We start from the raw sequence: 21,815 nt of genomic DNA on the forward strand, positions 1-21,815 counted from the left end.
TAAACAATGAGTACTCAGAGTATACGACTGAGCATTTAACCCACTAGAAGACTGAATTTTCTAGTGTAGAAATTCCTGCTCCAATAAAAGGTAGTGTTGGTGCATTTTACCTAAAGCATAGTCTCCACAGTGGGACAGTGGGGTGCACAAGGAGATCCTTTGAGGATTTGGAATAAAATATTAGGGTTTCTATTTGTCTATTTATCTTGTTTTACATTTCAACCCTTTGTGTGTTTGACATGTACTAATCTCTAAATGAATATATCTTCATGGGGGGTATGCTCATTTTTCTTCTGAGAGAGGCCTGTGATTAGTAAAGTTTGGAGGCAAGAGATTCAGACGGACGAAGAACAAGTCAGCCTGGATTCCTGGGATTGAGGAGTCACATGAATGGGGAGAAGGGATTGATATCAAAAGCTGTTTTAGAGGTATAGGGCCTGAGCCAAGCATTGAGCCTATCAGAGAGGGGAACCTCCGTCCTTCCCCTGCACTGACTCCAGACAAACACTTCACCCCAGGCAAAAGAGAGGCAGACTGGGTTCGGTAAGTTTCATAGACAATGCTGAACTGAGCGTGGGGATGGGGGATGTGGGGAAGAAGAATGAGTGTGCTCCAAAGTGTAATGGGGGAGTTCGTGACTCACCTCCATGATGGGGAGGTGTCTAAGCATCAAAAAGCTCTCCGGAGTACGCATTGGGGTCCTCCTGAGACCGAGTTACCACCTTGAACTGGCGCCGGAGAAAACCGCCATAGCGCTTCTGATTGTCCCACTTGAGCTTAGGACGGATGCGCCTCAAGAAGCCCCCATAGCGTTTGTACAGGTCCTCGTGACCCACCATATCTCCATCTCCCTCCCCCTCCCCAGCCACCTCTGAGCTCCTCTTGGGGTATTTGCGCAAGAAGCCCCCGTAGCGTTTGACCTGCTCCTTGGGGTCCTCATCAGAATCTAGTGCTCCAGCTTCCATGGCGCCATCATTCAGCTGGGTATCTCCCACCAGCTCTGACTCCACTCCCTCCCCCAACCTACCAGTGATACCCCTGAGCTTCTCTGCCAGGCTCCTGCTCAGAGCATTCTCCTCTGGTGGGGTGCTAAGAAGGAACCTGCTTTTCTCCAGCTCTTTCAGGAAAGGCCCCGTGCGCTTGGCCAGCTCACTATAGGGTTCTTCCAAAGCTGTCTTGGTCTCCAAGTCTTCCTTGCCATTGAGCCCAAGAGGAAACAAGGAGAAAAAAGACAGAAGGCCCTGGCACCTCTCCCACTCCTCAGAGGGCAGCAGGGCAGCCTGGCATTCCAGGGAGCAAATCTGCAAAAAACCAAAGTAGTAATGTCATCACCATCACCATACACCGCCAAAGCACATGTACTCCCCTGCCCCAGAGAGTCTTCTCTAATGCCTGAGAAAATCAAATTAGCTGCGATCACTAAGCCTCAGGGCTGTCCACTTTAATGTTCCCAAAGCTGCATAAAGGTAGGTGACATTATGCCCATGTGGGTGATGAGGAAATAGACATGGAGAAATAAAATAGCTTTTCCAAAGGCACATGGCTACGGGTGGCAATACCAAAACTGGAAGTAAGATCTTCTGATAGCACTCTGCTGAGCTCACCCATCACTTCCACTTCTGACTCCAGGAGTAGTTGGTTCTCCTGACCTTTCCTTGAGAAGATACTGCAAACACTTTATAGAACAGGATGGAAGCAATGCAGAATGGTAGAAAAAACACACGAGGGGACATCAAATCTGAGGGACAATAGCATCTTTTTCATTGGTGTGTTGGGAGACTCCAAACATCATAATGCTGATTACGATGGTGATGACAATACTGGACAATTCTGGGACTTGGACCCAGGCAGGCTAATGCCACAAGTCCTCATGCTTAACCATTGTTCTCTCCTGAGATTGTGTATGGACAGCACCTGCCAAGCTAGGCTCATCTCAGTAAAGAGTGGCTAGAATTGTATTTTTAATACTTTGCATCATCATCTCATGGAATCACCCCCATTTTATAGATGAGAAAACTAAGACTCGGAGAGAAGTTTCCAGGGTCAGGGAACAAGAAAGTGGCAGCACCAAAGCCTGTATTCTGTCCACCGCACCCTTGGTACCTCTACTCTGCTCATCTGCTCGTACAGGAGAGGAACATGGGGAAGCTTGACTCAAAGCAAAGCCAATACGGCTGAGCTAAGAGATGCTAAGACCCAGGAGAGGGATCAAGGCTTGGATCCCATCAATCAGATCTCAGTATTTAGGGATAGTGAAATGTGTTCCTTCCATGGGAGTGACTAAATTTGGAGGTACCCATCAGTCTGGTGGTAAGAAGCCCTGAAAAGTTACACAAGGGCTGCCGGCTCTCAAAGTCAGCACACCTTATGAATGATACTCCTTGTTGCCAGGCATTGGGCTCCTTGGAAACCTGAATCTTCCTCAAATCTGAGGGAGCCCATGATGGTGAGGTCTGGAGAAGGTATGGGAGCTAGAAAACAGCAGCCTACGGTGCCTAGGCTGACTACACGGCAGGACGTGCCCTGCACCGGTGGGATGAATATACAGGACAGGCATAGCACTCCCCAGGCCTGCTCTCTTCCCTCTCTGGGCTCCACATACAAATGGTTCCCTCCACGCACAGTCCCCAGGGCCTAGGCATCCAGGAGCCTTGCTTGAAACCTACCAGGGGGTTGATGGGTTTGGGCCCACCCTGGGTCTTTCCAGCACACAAGGAGCAGTGGGACAGGCAGTTCGCTGTGACTGAGGGGAGCATGAGGAGGCAAGCAGCCAGCGCCAGCCCCGGCCACACCATTCTTCTTGGCTCTTCCTGCTGGGGAAGGAGATAGAGAAAATAATGAAATCCGTGATCACCTACTCCGTGGGGTATATCCTGAGCCTGCAGTCATCTCATCAACTCATGCTGACAGCACCACAGGCAAACATTCTGGTTCCTATTCTGCAGATGAGAATAGAGACCCAGAGAGGCGCAGTAGGTGCCCAAGGCCAAGTGTCAAGGAAAGGAATTAACATGCTCCAAGTGCCTGCTTTGGGCTAGGAGCTTTCCTAAACAGTCACATGCAATCTGCACAACAGCTCTTTTGGTAGGTTGTGACGTTGCACAGATGGGGAAATGGAGGCTCAGAGAGGGGAAGTGTTGCCCACACAGCTGGGCAGTGGACACGTCAGAACTTGACCTGGGTCAGTCATCCTTCGAAACTCACTTTGATCACCCACCAAACTAGAAGATTCTTGGCCATCAGCTTTTCTGAGTTCTCTGAGGTTTCCATCACCTGCCTTTGCCTTCTGCTCCCCAAGCTGTCCCCAAGCCAGTCCTTTCTGCTGTGCAAGGTCTCTGGAATTTACCTTTTCCACTCCAGCACTTCTACTCACCCTAACTCCACCTTTACCCCTGCCTCCAGTTCCTTCTCTGATCCCCGCTGCCCACCCTGAAATGCTCTGCTCAGTATATCAATTCTGTGATTAGATGTGTCAGAATGGGTCATGCCTGGCCCTTCTCCTAAATGTCAGAGGTACCTTCAATCCCTTCCTTATACCCCAACACTTCAGCGCTGAGCTCCAACTACATCCAATTATTTGTAGTTCCCCTAATTAATCTATCAGGCCCCATCCCACCTCTGGGCCTTTGCACATGCTATTCTCGCTGCCTGAAAAAATCCTTTCTTCCTCCATTACCTGTCATTTAGGCCCTACATTACATATCACCTCCTCCAGGCAGCTATCCCTGATCTCCTAGGCTGATTAGGAAGCTCTTCGTATTCTCCCAGCAACTTGTGCCTCCTCCATCAAAACATTCCACTATTCGGTAATCAGCTATATTGAGACTTTAGACTTTGTTTCCAGTAAGGCTTCAGACCTTGTCTTGTTTTTGCCTGAAATAGTCTGTGTTGCTCAAACATGCCATGCTGGCTCCTACCCCAGGGCCTTTGCACTTTCCCTTCCTGTCTGCTGGTACTCTGACCTGGTTTTCCCATGGCTTGCTCCTTTTTGTAATCAAGTGCATTAAATGTCGCATCACCCAGAGGTGTTGGCTCACTCCTGTATTTAACGGGGTTTCCTGGGTCTCTCTCACATCACCTTTGCTTCGTTGGCATTGTCATTTCATACTGTGCTATTATTTGATGTGTGTTACTGTTGTTGCTGTCGTTTGTTATGATCTCCCCCACTAGAAGGTTAGCTCTGTGAGGGCACAGATACTAACAGTCACAGTCCCTGCTGTATCCTAGTACCTACAGTCCTGACCAATGTATAGTAGTCCCTCAATAAATACTAGGCAGATGACATTATTACTTCATAGTCTGTAAAAAGCTGTCCCTTTCATAATTAACTCCTTATAAACCAAATATCAAAATTCACATCCATTCAAATGGGGGCACAGAGCGTTTTTCTCAATTGGAAATGGGAGTTCTCCTAACACACCAGCCTAGGGCAGGGCCCCATGCTCCTACCAGCCTTATCCTTACAGCCTGATGCCTCTAATGCCACTGTCGGGAATGGCTGTCCTCCTTGCCTCCTCCAAGTGTCCCATTTTTGCAGACTGCCCTGTTTGCTCATGTGTTGAGGGGGTTTAGAACTTTCCACCACATGGCCCCAACGGCTCCGGCTGCAACCCAGAGCCAATCTCCCTCCTCAGAATACGTAGTAGTTTCCCCCACCAAGCATGCCTGACAGTGAGTGATCCCAGTCACTATTTATGAAGCCCCTACTGTGCTTGGGCCTCAAGCTAAGCCCCTAAATCCATCGTCTCATTTATTCTTCCTCAGTGAAGTAGGCACTTCCGGTCCAGCGAATTGCTTATCCCTCCAGTGAGTGGTAAAGTTGGGGTGCAAGTCCATTATGTTCGATTCCCCACAATTTCTTAGAACGCCTGATTCTTTCTTTCTTTCTTTTTTTTTTTTTTTTACACTTATAGCACCTGGTCTTCCTAGGTGGTCTCCCATCCAAGTACTAACCAGGCCTGACCCTGCTTAGCTTCCGAGATCAGGTGAGATTGTGCACGTGCACGTTCAGGATGGCATGGCCGTAAACTTAGAACACCTGGTTCATTAACAGCTGAATCCTCCATAAGGACCAGAGGGCACAGGTCTTTGATTTGTATATTGTTCTCAATCCACCCACATACTCTGAGAGGTGGGCCTCGTTATCCCCGCTTTATAAATGAGAAAACTGGTGCTCAGAGAGGCTTGGTAAAACTCCTAGGGTTGATGAGCAATTAAAAGTGAGAACTGAGGTCCACCTGCCTCCCTTTGGCTGAGCCAGGCCGGCTCCTCTAAGCAAGAAGGCTCAGAGAAGAAAACTCAGGGAAGTAATCTGTGTCCATCCCACGTCTCTCTCCTGCCCTCGAGCTTCTCTCTCACTCTATCAGCTGCCGAGCGGATTTGGGTTCCAGGCAAGTGAGCTGTGCCACTTACGTGCAGATACAAAGCAGGCAGCTCATGTTTTCCCTGATACCAGCAATGGCTGGGCTGGCCTGCTGCAAGATTAGCAGCAAATTAACCAGCTGAGAAGAGAAGGCTACACTACCCTCTCACTCTTGGCCAGAGGCTTCCCACATAGCTTGGCCGCTGCAGTAGAAGGCCAGATTTGAGATCTCTTCGTCCTGGGCAAAAATGGTGTCAGCGTCCTTTCCTTTCATCCATTATGAACATTATATTTAATAATAATAATTCTAGCTGGTCCAATGGTTGTTAACCACTCAAGATGTTCTGAGCAAGTCTCAGGATGAACTCATTTATATTCAGAGCATCTCCATGGGGTGGGAACTATTGTCATGCCCACTTTACAGATGAAGAAAATGAGTTAAGACATCTGCCAAGATTTTAAAGCTAGTAAGAGGCCAAGCCAGGATCTGACCCAGGCAGTCTTCCTCCAGAGCCCACCTTCTTAACCACAGTGTGTTGCCTCGGCCCCTTCAAGGCACCCCTCCCCAGCCTTCTGCTTCTCCCTCCAGGGGCCCATATCAGCCTCCTCCTGGTTCCAGAGCAGCTTCATGTTGCCGCCAAGGCACCCTCCCCCACAGCAGCCAGAGAACAATTCTGAAACACCAGTCTGACTGCTGCCCAGCCTTGCATCCCCGTTCGCCATTGCCTTTGAGAGGAAGTTCACCCCATAGCTGGAGGCTCAAGGGCTTTCCTACTGAGAAGGGCTGACACTGATCAGGGCTCACTGTGTGCCAAGCCCTGTGCTGAGTCCCATATGCATCTTAACGAAAGGGGTCTTTATAACAACCCCATAAGGCTGGGACTAATATTATCCCCATTCAACAGATGAGGAAATGGAGGCACAGACAGATTACACTATCTGTTCAAGATACCCCAGCAAATGCACAGCACCCAGACTGGTTGTGAGCTCCATCTGACCTGGGCCTGACTGCACCAGCTGCAATTCCAAAGGATGCCCCAAGCTCTTCTTCCAAGCTTTTGTGTACAAGGTTCGCTCTGCCTGGAATGTATTTCTCACCCCACCCATCCACTCCCATCACCCTCTGACCTAGCTGACTTCTTCAAAACTCAACCTCAGTTGCCTCCCCCAGAAGGTCTGCTGGATTAGGCCCTTCTTCTGAGCTCCCAATCGCCTGTGCTGGTTCTAACACATAATTACCTTTTTCTCAAGGACAAAAATAGAGAGATTGGTGGTTGGGCAGGGTCAAGTGGGGCCAAACCCTCTGGCTTCCTTCTCCCAGCCCAGGACGTGGCAAGTGTCCAGAGATGCAAATAGGCCACCTTCAGGACAAATTCAGCCAATGGGCAGAGGATGTTCAGACTTTCACAAGGATTTCTTTAAAAGAATTTGTTGCCAGCATTATTGAATTGGGAGAGTGTTACATTTTAAAAGTCTCAGTTTCCAACGGTCTTAAAAAAATCTAAAGCCTTGGAGGCACGAGGCCTGCCTTCTAATCTGGCAGTAGTCATAGATGGGATACATGCAACCTGGTCACCACTGTCCCCGCCCTGTGGCTTCCCTCACAGCTGACCCTGCTGAGCACCTGATAGGCATTTGAGTTTGCAACCCCTGGACTGCCAAACAGCTCTAACAACCTGGAGCAGCGGCATGGCATGCGAGGGTACAGCTGGTGAGAAAGGAGAGGCGATCTCCTCCTGACCCAGAAGCGGGATCACCGAGTGGTTAGTGATGCGGATTTAGATCCTATCCCTTATCACCAGTTTGGGGAAAGCACTGATTTCTGCTGCGCCTCAGTTTTCTCAGCTGTAAAATGGGGCTAATAATAATGCTTCAGGGGGGTTGGTATAGGAATTAAATAAGTGCTCACGTACAGAGTGCCTTTATAGTGAGTGCTTTAAACAGACTATGAAGGCTTCGCTCCAATGGTACTTGGGCTACAGGAGGAGGGAAAGGAGAGGACAAAAAGGAGCGACAATATAGGGCCTAGGACGCAGAGGGGACAACAACAACAAAAAGCTATCGAATGAATTAACTGCCATGTGCAGGGGGCCTGCTGTGCACCAGGCAGGACCAAGTGCTCCTTCTTCTTGGTCACATCAATCCATAACGGCCACCACTTCTCTTCTGTGTATTGCCACTTTACACATTATTCTAATCCTCACAACCCAGAGGTGAGTGTCTTTATACCCAAGGCACAAAGGACAAGACTGAGGCTGGGAGAGAAGCTCACTTGGCTTGTAAATGGGAGAGTTAGGCTTCCAACCAGATCTCTCTGGGGTAAAAGCTGACCCTAATAGAGACACATTAGCCCTGAGGTTTCCATAAGCAATCCTATTTCCTTTCTTTTGTAGGATAAAGAGATTATTGAGCAATGTCAGATGAGTCCCAAGAGGGAACATTTTCTCCTTTGCGATGGATATGTACTTGGAAGTCATGCATCAGAGGCAGCCCTGCCTGCTTCTCATTTTTGATTTGGGATGAGCCGAGGAGAGAAGTAACTTGGCAATTCATCGGTGTGAGAGGCAAAAAGCAAATCCTTTGGTGCGCTCAAGGGCAGCAGCAGGCACACAGATCCCAGGGGAGGGCTTGCATGGCCCACAGTGAAGTAGGGGCCTCTTTCATGGACTTGGCAGGCCAGGGGGCCTCCCAACAGCCCTCCCCCCAAAAATGCCCCACGCTTGCAAGTTTCTGAAGCATTTCCTCAGCCACTGCCTCATGGAGTTTTGTGACAACCCAGTAAGAGAAGCATGGGCTGGTGGAGGAAGAGGGGTGGCTCCCCCCTAACAGGAAAGAAAATTTTAGACTCACCAGCCTTCATAATCACGGGATCCCTTTCCTTATAATAAATCTCTTTCTCTATATATATACACGTCCTATTGTTTCTGTTTTTCCGGAGAGCTCTGACTCACACAACACCTATTGCATTTGTTCCCATGTTGTCTATGGCTGCCTTCACTCCTACTAAAGCACAGATTCGTGCTAAAACAGGGACCATGGGGGCCAGAATGCCAAACATACTTTAAGGAAAAAGTTCGCTGACCCCTGTCTTCATTAATTTTATAAGCATTTTATAACTCCATTTATTCTGAGAGTTTTGAAGCGATTTTCTTGAGAAAATCAGAGGGGAATCAGTCCCTTCTCTAAGCCTCATCTGTAAATGGGGTCGTGCCACCTTCCTGCCGTGCCTTCCTAAGGACTGACTAAGACAGCATCGTTTATATGGCCAGGCCATAGTATGCCCTTTTTTCACCCAGGGCTCAGAGTTCCTTGAAATGAAAGAGACTGCTTGCCCTATTATCTCCTCTTGATGATATTCTATATTGGATTCAGAGGGCTCGGAAGAGCAGCAAGCGTTTTTATTTAAAAAGCCAGCGTGGAATAATAATGGTTTGATTTAACATCGCAATTATCTCTCCAAGCACTTTATCGCATATGATAATCCCTATTTGATAGAAGAGGAAATGGGAAAAGGTAGAAATGAAGTCACTTGTTTAAGGTCACATCATGAGTCAGGAGGGAAATGGAGACAGAGCTGGGCCCTCCCACAGCCAGGCATGACTCGAACAGAGGCGATGCGTCCTTTCAATGACCCTCCAACAACACACATCGCAACAGCCAACAAACACTGCACTGGTGCTCTGTGCCAGGCCCTGGGGCCTCCCGTGGAGCCTATGGAGCAGGTGCTATCATTACAGGCTCAAGTGCCAGATAAGAAGTATAAGAACGAAGTGACTAAGCGTCCCCAAGGTCCTGAGCACAGGCATGGTAAAGTTGGAGTTCTCTGAGTCCACAGCACTCACTGTTTAAGGCATAACTATGGAGATAAGCTCATTGCTATGCATTTTATCTCAATCGTATTTTCACCCTCAGGAGAATACAGTGGCCTGGGAATTATTAGCTCCATTTTCTAGATGGGGAACAGGGACTCAGAAAAGCAAAATGACTGGGTTAAGGCCAAGAGGAGGCAGGATCTGGCAGAATCAGGCTTAAGTCAGTATGTGATTCCACTCTGCAAACCATCCCTGAGGTACGGTATGCGCTAAATGTCCGTCAGATCTCCCCACCAAACTTTCATATTCCTGAAGATGGACTATTTCTGAGTTTTATCCCACTCAAAAATATATTAAGTTCATCTTTGTAGGTCTCTAGTGGGTTGGCAAAGGGAGACCCAGAAAAATGACACATCGGTTAGGCCTTTTGCGTCATTAACAAAGAACAGATCATCATTTTAGGGGAGTGGGAGGCTTGCGGTGGGGGGTGGGGGGAGGTTCTGAATGGAAAGTGAAGCCACCATTTAGTCCACCAAGAATCAAAGCACAAAGCATAGGATGAGGGATCATGCAGAGAGTCGGTCCCCTCTCTCAGGCCATTTGTTATGCAGAGACCAGGATGAAAGCCTTGCAGTTGATGGTCATAGTGGGATCATTAACTGCATTTTTAAAAGGATGTATTTCAAGAGCAGGATTCACATGGAACGCCCATCCTTTGTTACTTGATGCAATTATGGGAGGGGGAGAAAAGGCAAAGGATGGGGATCAGAGAGAGATGACCGAGAAGAGCCCAAAGCGAGACAAGGGTGGGGGCGGGGCGCAAAAGGAGTGGCGGAGGTGTGACTGGCATTCACAGAGAGACGACTCGGAGAGTAAGATGATAGGCCATGTGGGGAAAGAAAGTAAAGATGAGAAACAGAGATGGAGGAGGGGGAAAGTATATGGAAAAGGATCAGGAGAGGGAGGGGCGGGCGGGGAAAGGAGGGAACAAAATGACAGCAAGGAGACAAGAGAGGAAGTGGAATTTGATTCAGGAGGTTGACCTACTATGTGAATCACAGACACAAATTCTCTCCCCCTGCCAGTGGACCAGAGACCCAACTACATAAATAATAACTACTCAATAAACCCTTGTCAGGTCAAATTGAACTGTCCAATAAATAGGTCAAAGAGTCAAATGATGATGGACAAATTACTCCCCGGTGAATACGGCTGCAGCCTGCAGCCAACTGCTCTGGCCAGTAGTGTGGCTGGATGGCCTCAGGGAGAAACCCCCTTAGCCAGGGGATGGTCCTTGTGGACCTGGGCCTTTACCCTTCTGCCAAGAGCACTGGTCTGGGCTCAGGCTGGGAGGAATTAACAGTGTCCAACTTCAAAGGACTCAGGGATGCCTCTCCATCTCCAAGACCCAACCCTAGACTAACCTGGGTGTCTCCAGCAAGGTTTACTGCCCTCCACAATGGCCAGCTCTGTCTTGGTGAAATCATTTTAGCTCTTCGTCAGATCCAATAAGATTAACCAACATTTACGGACTGAGACGTGTGAAAACAATGAGAGAAATCAGGTAGCTGACCGCATTTTCTCAGACATGCGTTGAAATCAAACCGCCAACTATTGATCTCGCTCAGATTGATGGAAAACATCTAATAAATACAACAATTGTAGGAGAATGACCCGAGGAGGTGAGTGTGGGCGGGGGAGTCAGGGAGGATCGATCAAATGAAGATATAGTCTTCTGTTGTGTGGAGAGAATGGGATGGGAAGGGGAAGGCAGTGTCTGCCTCACAAAACAGAAAGAGTAGATCCAATTTTCTGGACATTGTATACAGCATGACGAAGTGAGATGATCAGAGACATTATAATAGATTAGGGGAGTGAAGGGGGTCCAACTCTGCCACTCGGTGAAAACTTGAGCAGTCATATTTACATTTGTTAAGTACGACTAAATGCCAGGCATATTACAGTATCCCAGAGCAGTCTCACAATAACCCCAGGAAGTGAATATTATTATTATTGTTATCCTTATTGTATGGGCGAGGAAATTACTGTTCAGAGAGGGACAGCTACTGTCCCGAAATCACACAGCAAATGAGTGGTGGGATTTGAATCCAACATTGTCTCAGGTGTTGTGAAACACACATTTAGATGATTTATGAAAAATCTCTAGTTCCCAGGAGTTACCCCCCAAAACCTAATCCCTTTCCATATGTTTTAAGAGGATTGCAAGTTTCTTGAACAGCCACAGAGCCGGTCCCTTTGCCCGCTCTCCTAAAACATGTTGGGTTCCTCAGGAACCACTGCGACATCCCGCTGTCAGCCACCAGCGGATCCCAGGCTTCAGGGGCCACCCATCACACTTCTAGCTCCCTAGGGCAAAGCAGTGGGCTTGAGATCCCTTCAGCCAAAGCAAATCTCCCCCAGGCAGCATAACTCACCTGCTTGGGCTGCTGCAGCAGCTCCCCACGCAGATCTCAAAGCCTGGAGGTAAATGACCTGCAAAAATAGAACAAAAGGCAAGAAGAAGTGGGATTAGGGGGGAGAAGGTGAAAAGAAAAGGGGTGGAAGGTGTGGTGGAAGGAGGGGGAGCAGGAGGTAGAAAATAAAAAGAAAATGATTGACATTCTGAAACGTTTTGCAATGGATCTTGGCTGGAATGCCTGTCAAATTAGAAAGACAAGCCTTGTCTATTTTACCAACCCTTGGAAGAAAGATGATAATGAAGACTTCAACCTGTGGGAGGGGAATTGAAATTAGATCCAATAACCTGAAGAGCTTGTTTCCCCTTGGGAAGCTTGGAGGCTTAATTAAGGAATGTTTGTAAAGATTCTACATAAAAGATACCCAGGAAAAAGTAGGAGGTCGCAGAATTTACTATTCAACCTGAGTCGTGGGAAGGCTTTTTCTCCCCTGAAACTTACCAGCTTTTTTGCTAGGGTCCAACTTTGAGGTTCTCTAATACTTTTTCTGAATGTGGACATCTTTACCAGTAAGCACATGGCTTTCCCATCAAAGCGTCTTCCCTCCCCTAAGTTAGACTTCTCTGGCTATAATTTACGTGAAAGCAACAAGTCCTTTCAAAGTAAAATTGACAAGAAAACCCCCTGGCTAAGCCTGGTCTCCTGGCATGTTGTCACACTCTTTCCCCATTCCTTCCCAACAAAACAACCCCAAATTTCATTTCTGTGTAGAATTATGTCAAAGGAAGCCACTCAAAGCAGCATTCTGTCAGCAATTAAACACGATCCAGAAAGACTGAAAAGGCTGAACTTGGTTGTACATTGATGTACATGATTCGTGGTAAATGCCAGAGCCTTGGATCTCATTAATGTCCCCAAGGCCTTGTTCTCTAAGGCCAGTGAGAATCACTGACCTTTAAAACCACCCTGATTAGCTAAAACTCTCCCTTCCTCCACCCAGGGCGTTGTCCCATTCTCTCCTGGGAACTGCTGTGTTGTGGATTGTGGGACCAAGAAGACCCTGGAGCTAAAACCGAGGGGTAGTCCTTTTGGAAGAGAACGACCCACCTGTTTAAAGCAGGGCTGTACTGAAAAGGAGATTCCTAAGAGCAGTTGTCTCCCACTGATCTGTCTTTTGTAAACTAGCCTCCTAACTGTAACTACATTTGCCATAATCAGACCCAATCCGAAACCCCCAGCCCGAGCTCCTACCACTTCCAGGTCCAGAGAACCAAGAAAAACAAACAAAACCAAGAGAGATTCCGGCGCCCCTCTGGATATTACCTGTACTCTTCTTTGTCCCTGGTCAGCTTCTGCCCGAGCAGGTCGGAGGATGATAGACGGTGGCTGGTCCAAGACTCAAGGGCCACCCTGACTCCGGCTCAGAAGATGCCAAAGAGGCAGCTGTGCGCGCCACCAAAGCCCCTTAGAATGGCAGTTCTCGTGCCTCACCCCCCCTTTTATGGATGAGAGCCTCCCCCTGTCGCTCAGCCCTTGCTGAGCACAAGCTGCTCAGAGCCAATGGGGAGGTAGCTCTGAGCAGTCAGAGGCGCAGACCCCAGGGCCCTTCAACTCGAACTCCCTGGGCCCTACACAATAGGCTTCGTGACAGGGGATGTGGAGGAGGAAGCAGCCAGCAGCCGTGCTGGGAGGGAGGTAGATTCTGGGTGTAGTGCTGTTTGTCACTTGAAATCCGGCCACTTCAATCTTTAATGCATTTCCAGGAGAGTGTCACAGGAGAAAAAGAGAAAGAGGTAAGGAAGGACAAATACAGAAAGAGTTAGAGGAAGACAGAGAGACACAAAGTCAGAGAGGGACAGACAGACAGAGATATAGAGACAGATGGAAACAGAGAAAGAGAAATAGGGAGAGAGAAAGAGAGTGTGGCAGACAGATACAGAGACAGATGGAGATGGACAGAGAGAGTCAGAGAAACAGAGAGTGAAACAGAAAGATTCAGAGAGTATGAGACAGTGTCACAGACAGGGAGTGATACAGACAAGGCAGGGGAGAGAGTCAGAAAAAGAGACGCAAAGAGAGTGTCCTGCATGTCAGAGGTAAGGATACCCAAAGAAGCAGGTAGAAACAGAGTGAGTCCGAGGAAGACAGATAAGGAAACCAAGAAGGAAGACAATCAGACTCAGAATCCACACAGAGACAAACAGACACTGAAGAAGTCCTGGAAAATGGAAAGGGATGAGAAGGGGAGGCAGCAGAGAAGCCAGCACAGGCGCGCACCACCCCGTGCTGTGTGCCCTGGCAACTCCATGTGGGGCTGGTGCATGTACTGGAATGTTTTTGTGCATACATTTGCCTGCGACCGATAGTCAACTCCAGTACATGCCTGAGCTGGTGCCAGGCACAACCAGTCCTGGCAAAAGCACAGCCTTTCCCCAGCAGCCGGGAGCTACAGTTGACTTTTCTCTAGTGGCAACACAAAACGAGTATCATGAAATCCCCCTCAAAATATGGGCTGCGATGTGTCTTTGCACGCACACAAAATATGGGCTGCGATGTGTCTTTGCACGCACGCCGGGTGGGAGCATACCCATCTCATGTGTACCCTCGGCCCGTGCCAGCAGCAGCTTGAAGGCTGCACTCTTCATGGCCACAAATAACTTCCGGAACGTAGAGGGTCTCTGGGTTTGGAAGAGAACGTGTGAGCCTGTCCTCAGTCAGCAGCAGACAAGCAGTTTATGGTGGGAGGCATGACTGTTGCAGAAGTCTGGCGGGGGGGGGGGGCGCCTATTTTGTGGGCACCTATGCTACACCAGGCACTTAGCCAAAGTTGTCGGGTTTAATCCTCACAACCTGGCCAGGTAGTGAATATTATCCCCACCTTGCAGATGAGGAAAGAGAGGCTTGAGAGCTAAGAAACTTGCCCAAAGACTCACAGCAAGGAAGTTATCAAGCTAGAATCCAAATCCAGGTTGATCTGACCCAAAATCCCAGCCCACTCCCTCACTCCTCCTTGGGCACAAAGCCTTGAATCTGCCCACACCAAGGGGTGGGGGCCAGGAGCTTCTTTCTCTCGAACTCAGTCTTTGCATTTGTACAGTGCAGGAGAGAGCTGCACCTAACAGTGTTTAAAATATGGGTTTGATCCCCAGCTTTGCCGCTTGCCAGTGGAGAGACCTCAGATTCGTTTCCAACACCACCCTCAGTTTGCTCATTGTGAGAAGGGGATAATGCTGTTCAGCTCATTGGGCTCTTGCGAGGGTGAAACGAGAGGATGTCTCCAACAGCACTCAACACAGAGGCAATTAATGAGTGCTCCACCACCATCTGTCCTTGTGACTAAGCACATCATTCTCTCTGTGATGCGCCACGGTTCTCTGGGAACTTGTCCCCTCCCTGAACTGGGTTCATTCCAAGGAGGAAGACGGAAGGGGCCATTTTCTGAGCACCTACTATGTTTCAGACACTTCTGTGTGTTTCACTGGATCCTCACAAAAAGCATCTGTGCAGCATGGATATCACAATGCATCCTCAAACGATGAGGCAGCTGAAGCTCGGGAGGATCCCAGTCACACAGGGAGGGTGGAGGAGTTGAACCCAGTCCTGTAAGCCCCAAAGCTCAGCTCCTGCACAGTTCCCTCCAGCCTTGAGTCAAAGTCTCCCTCCTCCATCCCCGGGAGGACTCTTCAGGACCTGAGCCTTGCTTTCCTTCTCCTCCTGTTCCCTTTTCCCAGGCAGCACACTGGGTCTGACAGGCAGATACAAATGACTTCCAGGTGCCCTGTGTGGAAGCCCCCAGCCCCAATGTCTGATGGCCATGGCCGAGGTTTAACAAGTGCTCGCCGCCCCCCCTCCCCCTCAGGCTGGCTTCTAGTCTGGCTAGCCAAAGGACTTGGGTAGAGTCTGTTTACTGCCACCTGGGAATGTAGGAGCCCTAGGGTGAGCTTCTTCTTTACTCCAAGGCCAAATCCTCACCCTGGTTGCTCTCTATCCTTATTTTTCACCTCCTCCTCTCCTTCTTCAGCTCTGCCTCTGTAAGCTCTTGGTAATAACCTTGGAATAGACAAAGGCTCTACGAGATGGGATACAATGGCTTTCACTCCTGGAAGTCAGCAGGCACTAGAATAGAGGAGTCGGGGCCTCTCTTGAGTATTGTTCATCATAAAGAGAGGTAAAGACAGCGAGGATGGCGACGCTGCAGATAATCCTTCTTTAAGCCATTAATGTTTGTAACATCCTTCACCCCCGGAGTCTATCACCAGCCTCACAGCAAATGTTTCATTCATTTGCTTTTTCTTTTCGTCTACAATGTCCTTTACGCACACACAGGACAAGGCCAGGAATAGCTTACTCCCTTGGTCCTAGAGAGAAGCCTGTCATAAAGATCACCCCTCTCCCAGGCTCAGTGGCACTTGGTGTCACGTCACAGCCCCATGGGCAGCAGCGTGTGAGATGGAAAAGCATGGAATTGGCACAGGCTCACTTGGGCTCGAATCCCAGTGCTCCCATTACTCACTGTGCGGCAACTCATGTGGCCTCTGTGAGGTTCTAAGTCATCCGAAGATGGGAGGACCGTATTAGCTTCATGCAGGTGTCAGGACAAATTTCAAAGCTCCAGCATTCTTCCTTCCCGGCATGTCCTCAGCGGATAACAAGTCTCCAGTTTAGATCTCGAAGTGGTCAAAAAGCAAAGACCAAAGAGAAGGCAGTATTTGAAACGACCAGGCTTCAAACCATTCCGTTAGGTAGGAATAAGAAAGAACTTGGCAGAAGACAGAAATGTTAAAAAGGGGGGGGGCAGTATTTCTTAAGGGCTTCCTACATGCCAGGCCCTGTTGTAAACCATTTACACACTTGATTTTCAAGACAACCCTGCAATTAGATGTGATTCCTACTCCTGCTTTAGATAAGGAATGGAGGCTGGGAGAATGGAAGCCATTGGCATGAAGTCATACAGCTAGTTAATGGCAGAGTGCAGCCTGAAACCAGGCTGTTGGATTCCAAGCAAGTTGTATTGCTTTGAACCTTTTTTCCGCCCTGTTCTCTCTCATCCACACAGCTCTGTGTATTTTCTCTATCCACCTGTTGCACGGGGAAGGTGGGAGCAGGTGACATGGATCATTTGGGAGGATTTCAGTAGAATTTAGTCCCCTCTCTCCCGTCAGCTCCCAGTCTCCTGGATCATTCTTCGTGCTGCAATGCACCCGGCATGAATCTCAGAGGATCCACACCAGCTCCTGGTTGCCAGAGCCATGTCTGTGTGTGGCTGCCGCGGGAACGGAGATGGGGAGTCGGAAGCCATGCTTAAGGTATAATGCTCAATGTCTGTCTGTCTGTCTGTCTGTCTGTCTCTCTGTCTCTGTCTCTCTATCTCTCTGTCTCTCTATCTCTCTGTCTCTCTGTCTCTCTGTCTCTCTCTCTCTCTCTCTCTGTCATACTTTCATATTGAAATGTCACTATGTGCCATTCTGTGCTTGGCTTTGGGAATGAAATGTGCTACACACAATTTTGTCCTCTTTATGCTTCGTATGGTCCAGGTTTGGGGGCAGAGGTACGAACAGACAATGCCCAGTGGTATGACTAGTGCGGGGCTAGGAGGAGACCTGTAATACTGAAGGAACACAGAAGGGGGGCTCCCAACTCAGCCTGGTGGGGGTGGGGATGAAGAAGAGGGTGGGGGTGGGGGTCTAGGAATGGTTCCTGGGAGAAAGTGCGAGCTAGGTGAGAGCTGATGCACAAGGAGTTGGCCAGGCACAGAGAAGAAAAGGGAATTCCAGGCAGAGGTAACAGCTTAGGCAAAGGCCCAGAAGCAAGAAAGCTGAGTAGACGACTGGAGGTGTCGGTCGCCCTTGACTCAGCTCTTCCTCTCACCCCACATCTAGTTCATCCTCCATCTTAATTGTTTCAGGCACTGTCACCCTCAGCAGGCTCTCCATCACTTCCCTCTTAGACAATTGCCCCGGCCCTTACTGGCTCCTCAGCATCCAGAGAGATTCTTTTAAAAATATGGCTCATTGTACTACACCCCTCTTTAAAACACTCCAGAGGTTCTCATTGCACTTGGAATAAGATCCACACTTTTTACCTGAAGGACCTGCTCTCTCCCCACCTCCTGCTTGCTACTTCCTGTTTCCTCATTTTTCTATAGCCACTCTGGCTCCCTGCTGATCCTCGAACATACCAAACAGGTTGCTGCCTCAGAGACTTCACACCTTCTATCTGGAGCACCCTTCTCCTCATGTTCACTTCCTCAAACAGGTCTTTTCTGCTCACACCAGGCCCCATCAATCTTATACTTCACCCAGCTCCATTTATCTTCACATCATTTGCCCCTGGCTGATGTAGTATATTAGTGTGTTTGATTATAGCTTGTTTCTTTTGGTAGAGCATAAACCATGAAGGCAGGCACTGTCTTGTTCACTGCTGTATCCCTTCCACTACCTGGCATATAGTAGGTGCCCAGGAAACATTTGTTGAGTCAGTGACTAAAAGAACTACAAGTAGCTTAGCCTGGCTGAAGCATAGAATGAAAGAAAGGCAAGAATGGGGAGAGAAGAGGCTAAAGGCCATGCAGGACCCCAATGCCAGGTTGAGGAATAGCACTTTGTCTAAAGAGTACATGGAGGGTGGAGTAGGCTGAAAATGGTTCTCCATGTAGATAAAGAGCCTAGAGATCTGAAGAAGTAAATTACCCAATATTATTCGTTTGGTTCATGAACATTTCCTGATGCTCTGCTACTGGTGATTGAGATTCAAATCCAATATGATTCCTGCCATCAGTAAGTTCACAGTTCAGTGAGGGACATAAGAAATTATGTAATAGGTGCAAAAGCAAAGCAATGCAAGACACAGATGTGACAGCGATTATCTTTGGGAATGTAAGAAATGTTCGGGAAGGGCTCTCTGAATAGGTAACACTATAAGTGGGTTTTGAAGGCTGTATAGGAGTTCGCCAAGCTGACAAAGAAGGGTCTCCTAATACACCTCCGAGAGCCAATGTCAGGGACATGGAGAAATAGGTGCCTTTGTTGATCGTGATAAGAGTTTAAATTGGCGTGCTCGTGTGGAAAAAATTTTGGTGGTTCCACGAAAGGTTAAACATAGAATTACCATATGACCAAGTAATTCCACTTCTAGGCATATACTCAACAGAATTGAAAATAGAGACTAAAACAGATATTTGTAGACCAGTGTTTATAACAGCATTATTCATGAAAGGTAAAAACAAAGCAGTGTCCATCAACAGATAAACTGATAAAATGTAGAATATACATATACATATTCTACATTTTATCAGTTTATCTGTTGATGAAATATTATTCAGCCATGAAAATTAATGAGGTTCTGATACATGTAACAACATGGGCAAACCTTGAAATATTATGCTAAGTAAAATCAGCCAGACATAAAGGGACAAATAGTGTATGATTCCACTCCTATGAGGTATGTAGAATAGGTAATTTCGCAGAGACAAATAGAATAGAGGTTACCAGGGGCTGCATGGGGAGCGGGGGGAGCGGGTAGATAGAGAGTTATTACTTAACTGGTACAGAGTTTCTTTTTGAGACGATGAAAATTTTCTGGAAATAGCAGTGCTGGTTGCACAACATTATGAATGTACTCAATGCCATTGAATAGTACACATAAAAATGGTTAAAATGGAGGAGGGCAGGAAAGACCTTGGGGAAAAGCTATCAATTTTCCTAGTTGAGAAGAGCTCTCCAGTAGCAATGAGAATGCAAGTGGGGAAAGAGGCTGTGTTCTTCTCCCCAGCCAAGAGGTGCAGACAGATGCCAGCAGCTGAGTTGGTGAACTGGAATGTGAAAGAACTTCCCATTCCCAATAGACATGACTTCTCCTCCTATATTGCCTCAAATGGCAGCTGAACTCTATTGCTCCAGCTAACAACCATAGTCCATCTATCTGACGCCCAGCACTGCTGAGTCGTCTCCATGTGTTATCTCGCTTAGTCCTCACAGCAAACCCCTGAGATAGGTTGCTTTCCTCTCTCAGAGGAAGAAACAGAATTCAGAGAGACGGTGACTTGGCTAAGGTCACACAGCTCATAGGCGAAGCAGAGCCCCATTAATCTGCCTCCAAAGCCCATGCTGTGAACCATTACCTCAGAGGCAAGCTGATACCCCCAACAGCAGCAAATGCATAAATTCTGTTCTTTACTGAATGCTACCCTGTGCCAAGCACAATGCCAAGAACAAGAATATATGATCTATAGTAAGCTCTCAGTAATCCCATGAGGTAAGTATTGTAAGTGCCACTTTGCAGATGAAAAAACTGAGCCCCAGACAGTTGAAATGATTTCCCAGGTAGCACGTTAGGCAGGTGGTGGAACTAGGACATGAATCAAGGTTTGTCTTACTCTCAAGTTTGAGCCCCGGTCTTTTTGCTGTGTCACAACTGCCCATGATACTCCTCAATCATTCCGAGCCACCTGGGAACAAGTCCTGAACAAGATCCCAAACTAGCACTTGGCAAGAAGGGACACCCATTCACTCAGCACCTACTGTGTTCTAGGTCCTGAACTATAGGTTTCACATTTATGACTTCACATCAGGAACAGGCTCTTGACCTCTGCCACCAGCCCAGCAGGAGGGCAGAGGTGGAAAATGGTTTTGCCCAAATGAAAAAGAAAAAAACCTCAAATCTCAAATCACTGAAATCTCATCACAGCTGGCATATATCAATCAAGCCCTTGCCAGGTGCTAGGTTCTTCTCCTAAACCACCTCGTTTACCCCCTTACGATGGATATATCATTAACTCCCCTTTGTAAATGAGGAAACTGAGCTCAGGGCCGTGCAGTCACTTGCCTGAGGTCACATAGCCAGTAAGTGGTAGAGCCAGGATACAAACCCCAGGTCTGCCTCAAAAGCCAGGACTCTTTTCACTCATCACACACATCATTCCTCAGGAGCAGTTTTGGGGCATCAGCAGGAGGACAGATCCACAGAGAGATCCCAAGTATTTGATCTGAAATGAGACCCTTGATCTGAGAGCTGCCCCTCATCATCCCATGAGCTCCCTGAGGTAACTAACTCACTCCTAATAATAGCTCTTAATAAGAAGTAAGTTTCTTTTTGCCAACGGGGGAGATTAAATTGCTTTTTTCTCAGTCTATAAATCTTACAGTTTCTCCTAAACCCTATTGAACTGATGAGTTGCTACCTTTTCTGCATTCATTCCACAAAATGCTCCCAGAGTACCTGCCATAGCTCGGGTTCTCCACTAAACGCTCAGATGCAAGGCTGAGAAGACCAAGTCCCTGCCCTCTGGGATCACAGTCTGGCGGGGATGATAGAAAGTAAATAGTTCTTTTCAGTGCCATGCGAGGAAGTCTGAGATCATGGCAATTGTGGAATCACAGAGGAGAGGTACTGAAGTCAACCTGGCTGATAAGGGAAGTCATCCTGGAACTGAAGACTGAGGCTGGGTTTTGAAGGCTGTATAAGAGTGTACAATGGTGATCAGTCAGTGTTCAGTGCAAAAGAAAGAAACCATCCCAAGATTTTAAAAGCAAAAAGAGATTTAATATAGAGAATTAGAAATTTTAAAAGGTGTTGGATGGAAGAGCTGTTGGAGGAGGAGACTGTGACTTGAGGAATGGCTCTCAGAATACTGCATGGCCATCAGCCACACAGTCAGAGAGTAGGCAAACTGGAGGCCATCCCTGCAAATAGTGAGTTCGAGAACTTACTTTCATATTATGATCCAGGGATCTGGAAGGTGGGACCAGGGCACCACCATGCTGCCATCATGACAGCTTTTCAACACTCATGGGGATGGTGACTGATCTGTGAGATACTACTGCAGAGATGCCCCGTACCTCCATGACTGCTCTTGCTGGAGGAGATAGCCAGAGAAACAGAGAGATAGTCTCTACCCATTTCATTTCTATTTTCTAAACCTCACACAAGTCTAGCTAACTGGCATCTAAAACCCTTGCTGCAAGGGAGGCTGGGAAGATAGCTTTCATCTCTGCAGTCCAGGAAGGCACACAAGAGAACAATGAGAGAAGGAGTTGAAAATGGGTTCTGCGTGCCAAGCTGGCATATCAGGCCACATATGGGAAAGAAAGAAATGAATGTCCTTGGTTGGGCAGATACACGTCTTGAGATTCCTCTTATGTCACTACACACAGCCCTTTTTTCCAGGTCAACACTTTTTAGGTGGTGTGGGGAACCCCACAAAGCACCCCCCCCACCCAGTGGCTT

General features: G+C 48.0%; 1 protein-coding gene and 1 pseudogene across 1 annotated transcript; both read right to left on the reverse strand.

Annotated features, from left to right (window-relative positions):
• Positions 1–250: 250 nt before the first annotated feature.
• On the reverse strand, positions 251–11,641 carry PDYN (prodynorphin). Its single transcript, XM_016124175.2, has 3 exons — positions 11,610–11,641; positions 2,667–2,813; positions 251–1,301 (listed from the first exon to the last, which is right to left on the reverse strand). Exons 2-3 carry the CDS (start codon positions 2,793–2,795, stop codon positions 663–665), a joined length of 768 nt encoding a protein of 255 aa, XP_015979661.2. The 5' UTR covers positions 2,796–2,813; positions 11,610–11,641; the 3' UTR covers positions 251–662.
• On the reverse strand, positions 4,905–5,029 carry LOC118610588 (annotated as a pseudogene).
• Positions 11,642–21,815: the final 10,174 nt, after the last annotated feature.

This window comes from Rousettus aegyptiacus, unplaced genomic scaffold (genome assembly GCF_014176215.1).
Source record: "Rousettus aegyptiacus isolate mRouAeg1 unplaced genomic scaffold, mRouAeg1.p scaffold_m13_p_12, whole genome shotgun sequence".
NCBI classification, from domain to species: Eukaryota; Metazoa; Chordata; class Mammalia; order Chiroptera; family Pteropodidae; genus Rousettus; species Rousettus aegyptiacus.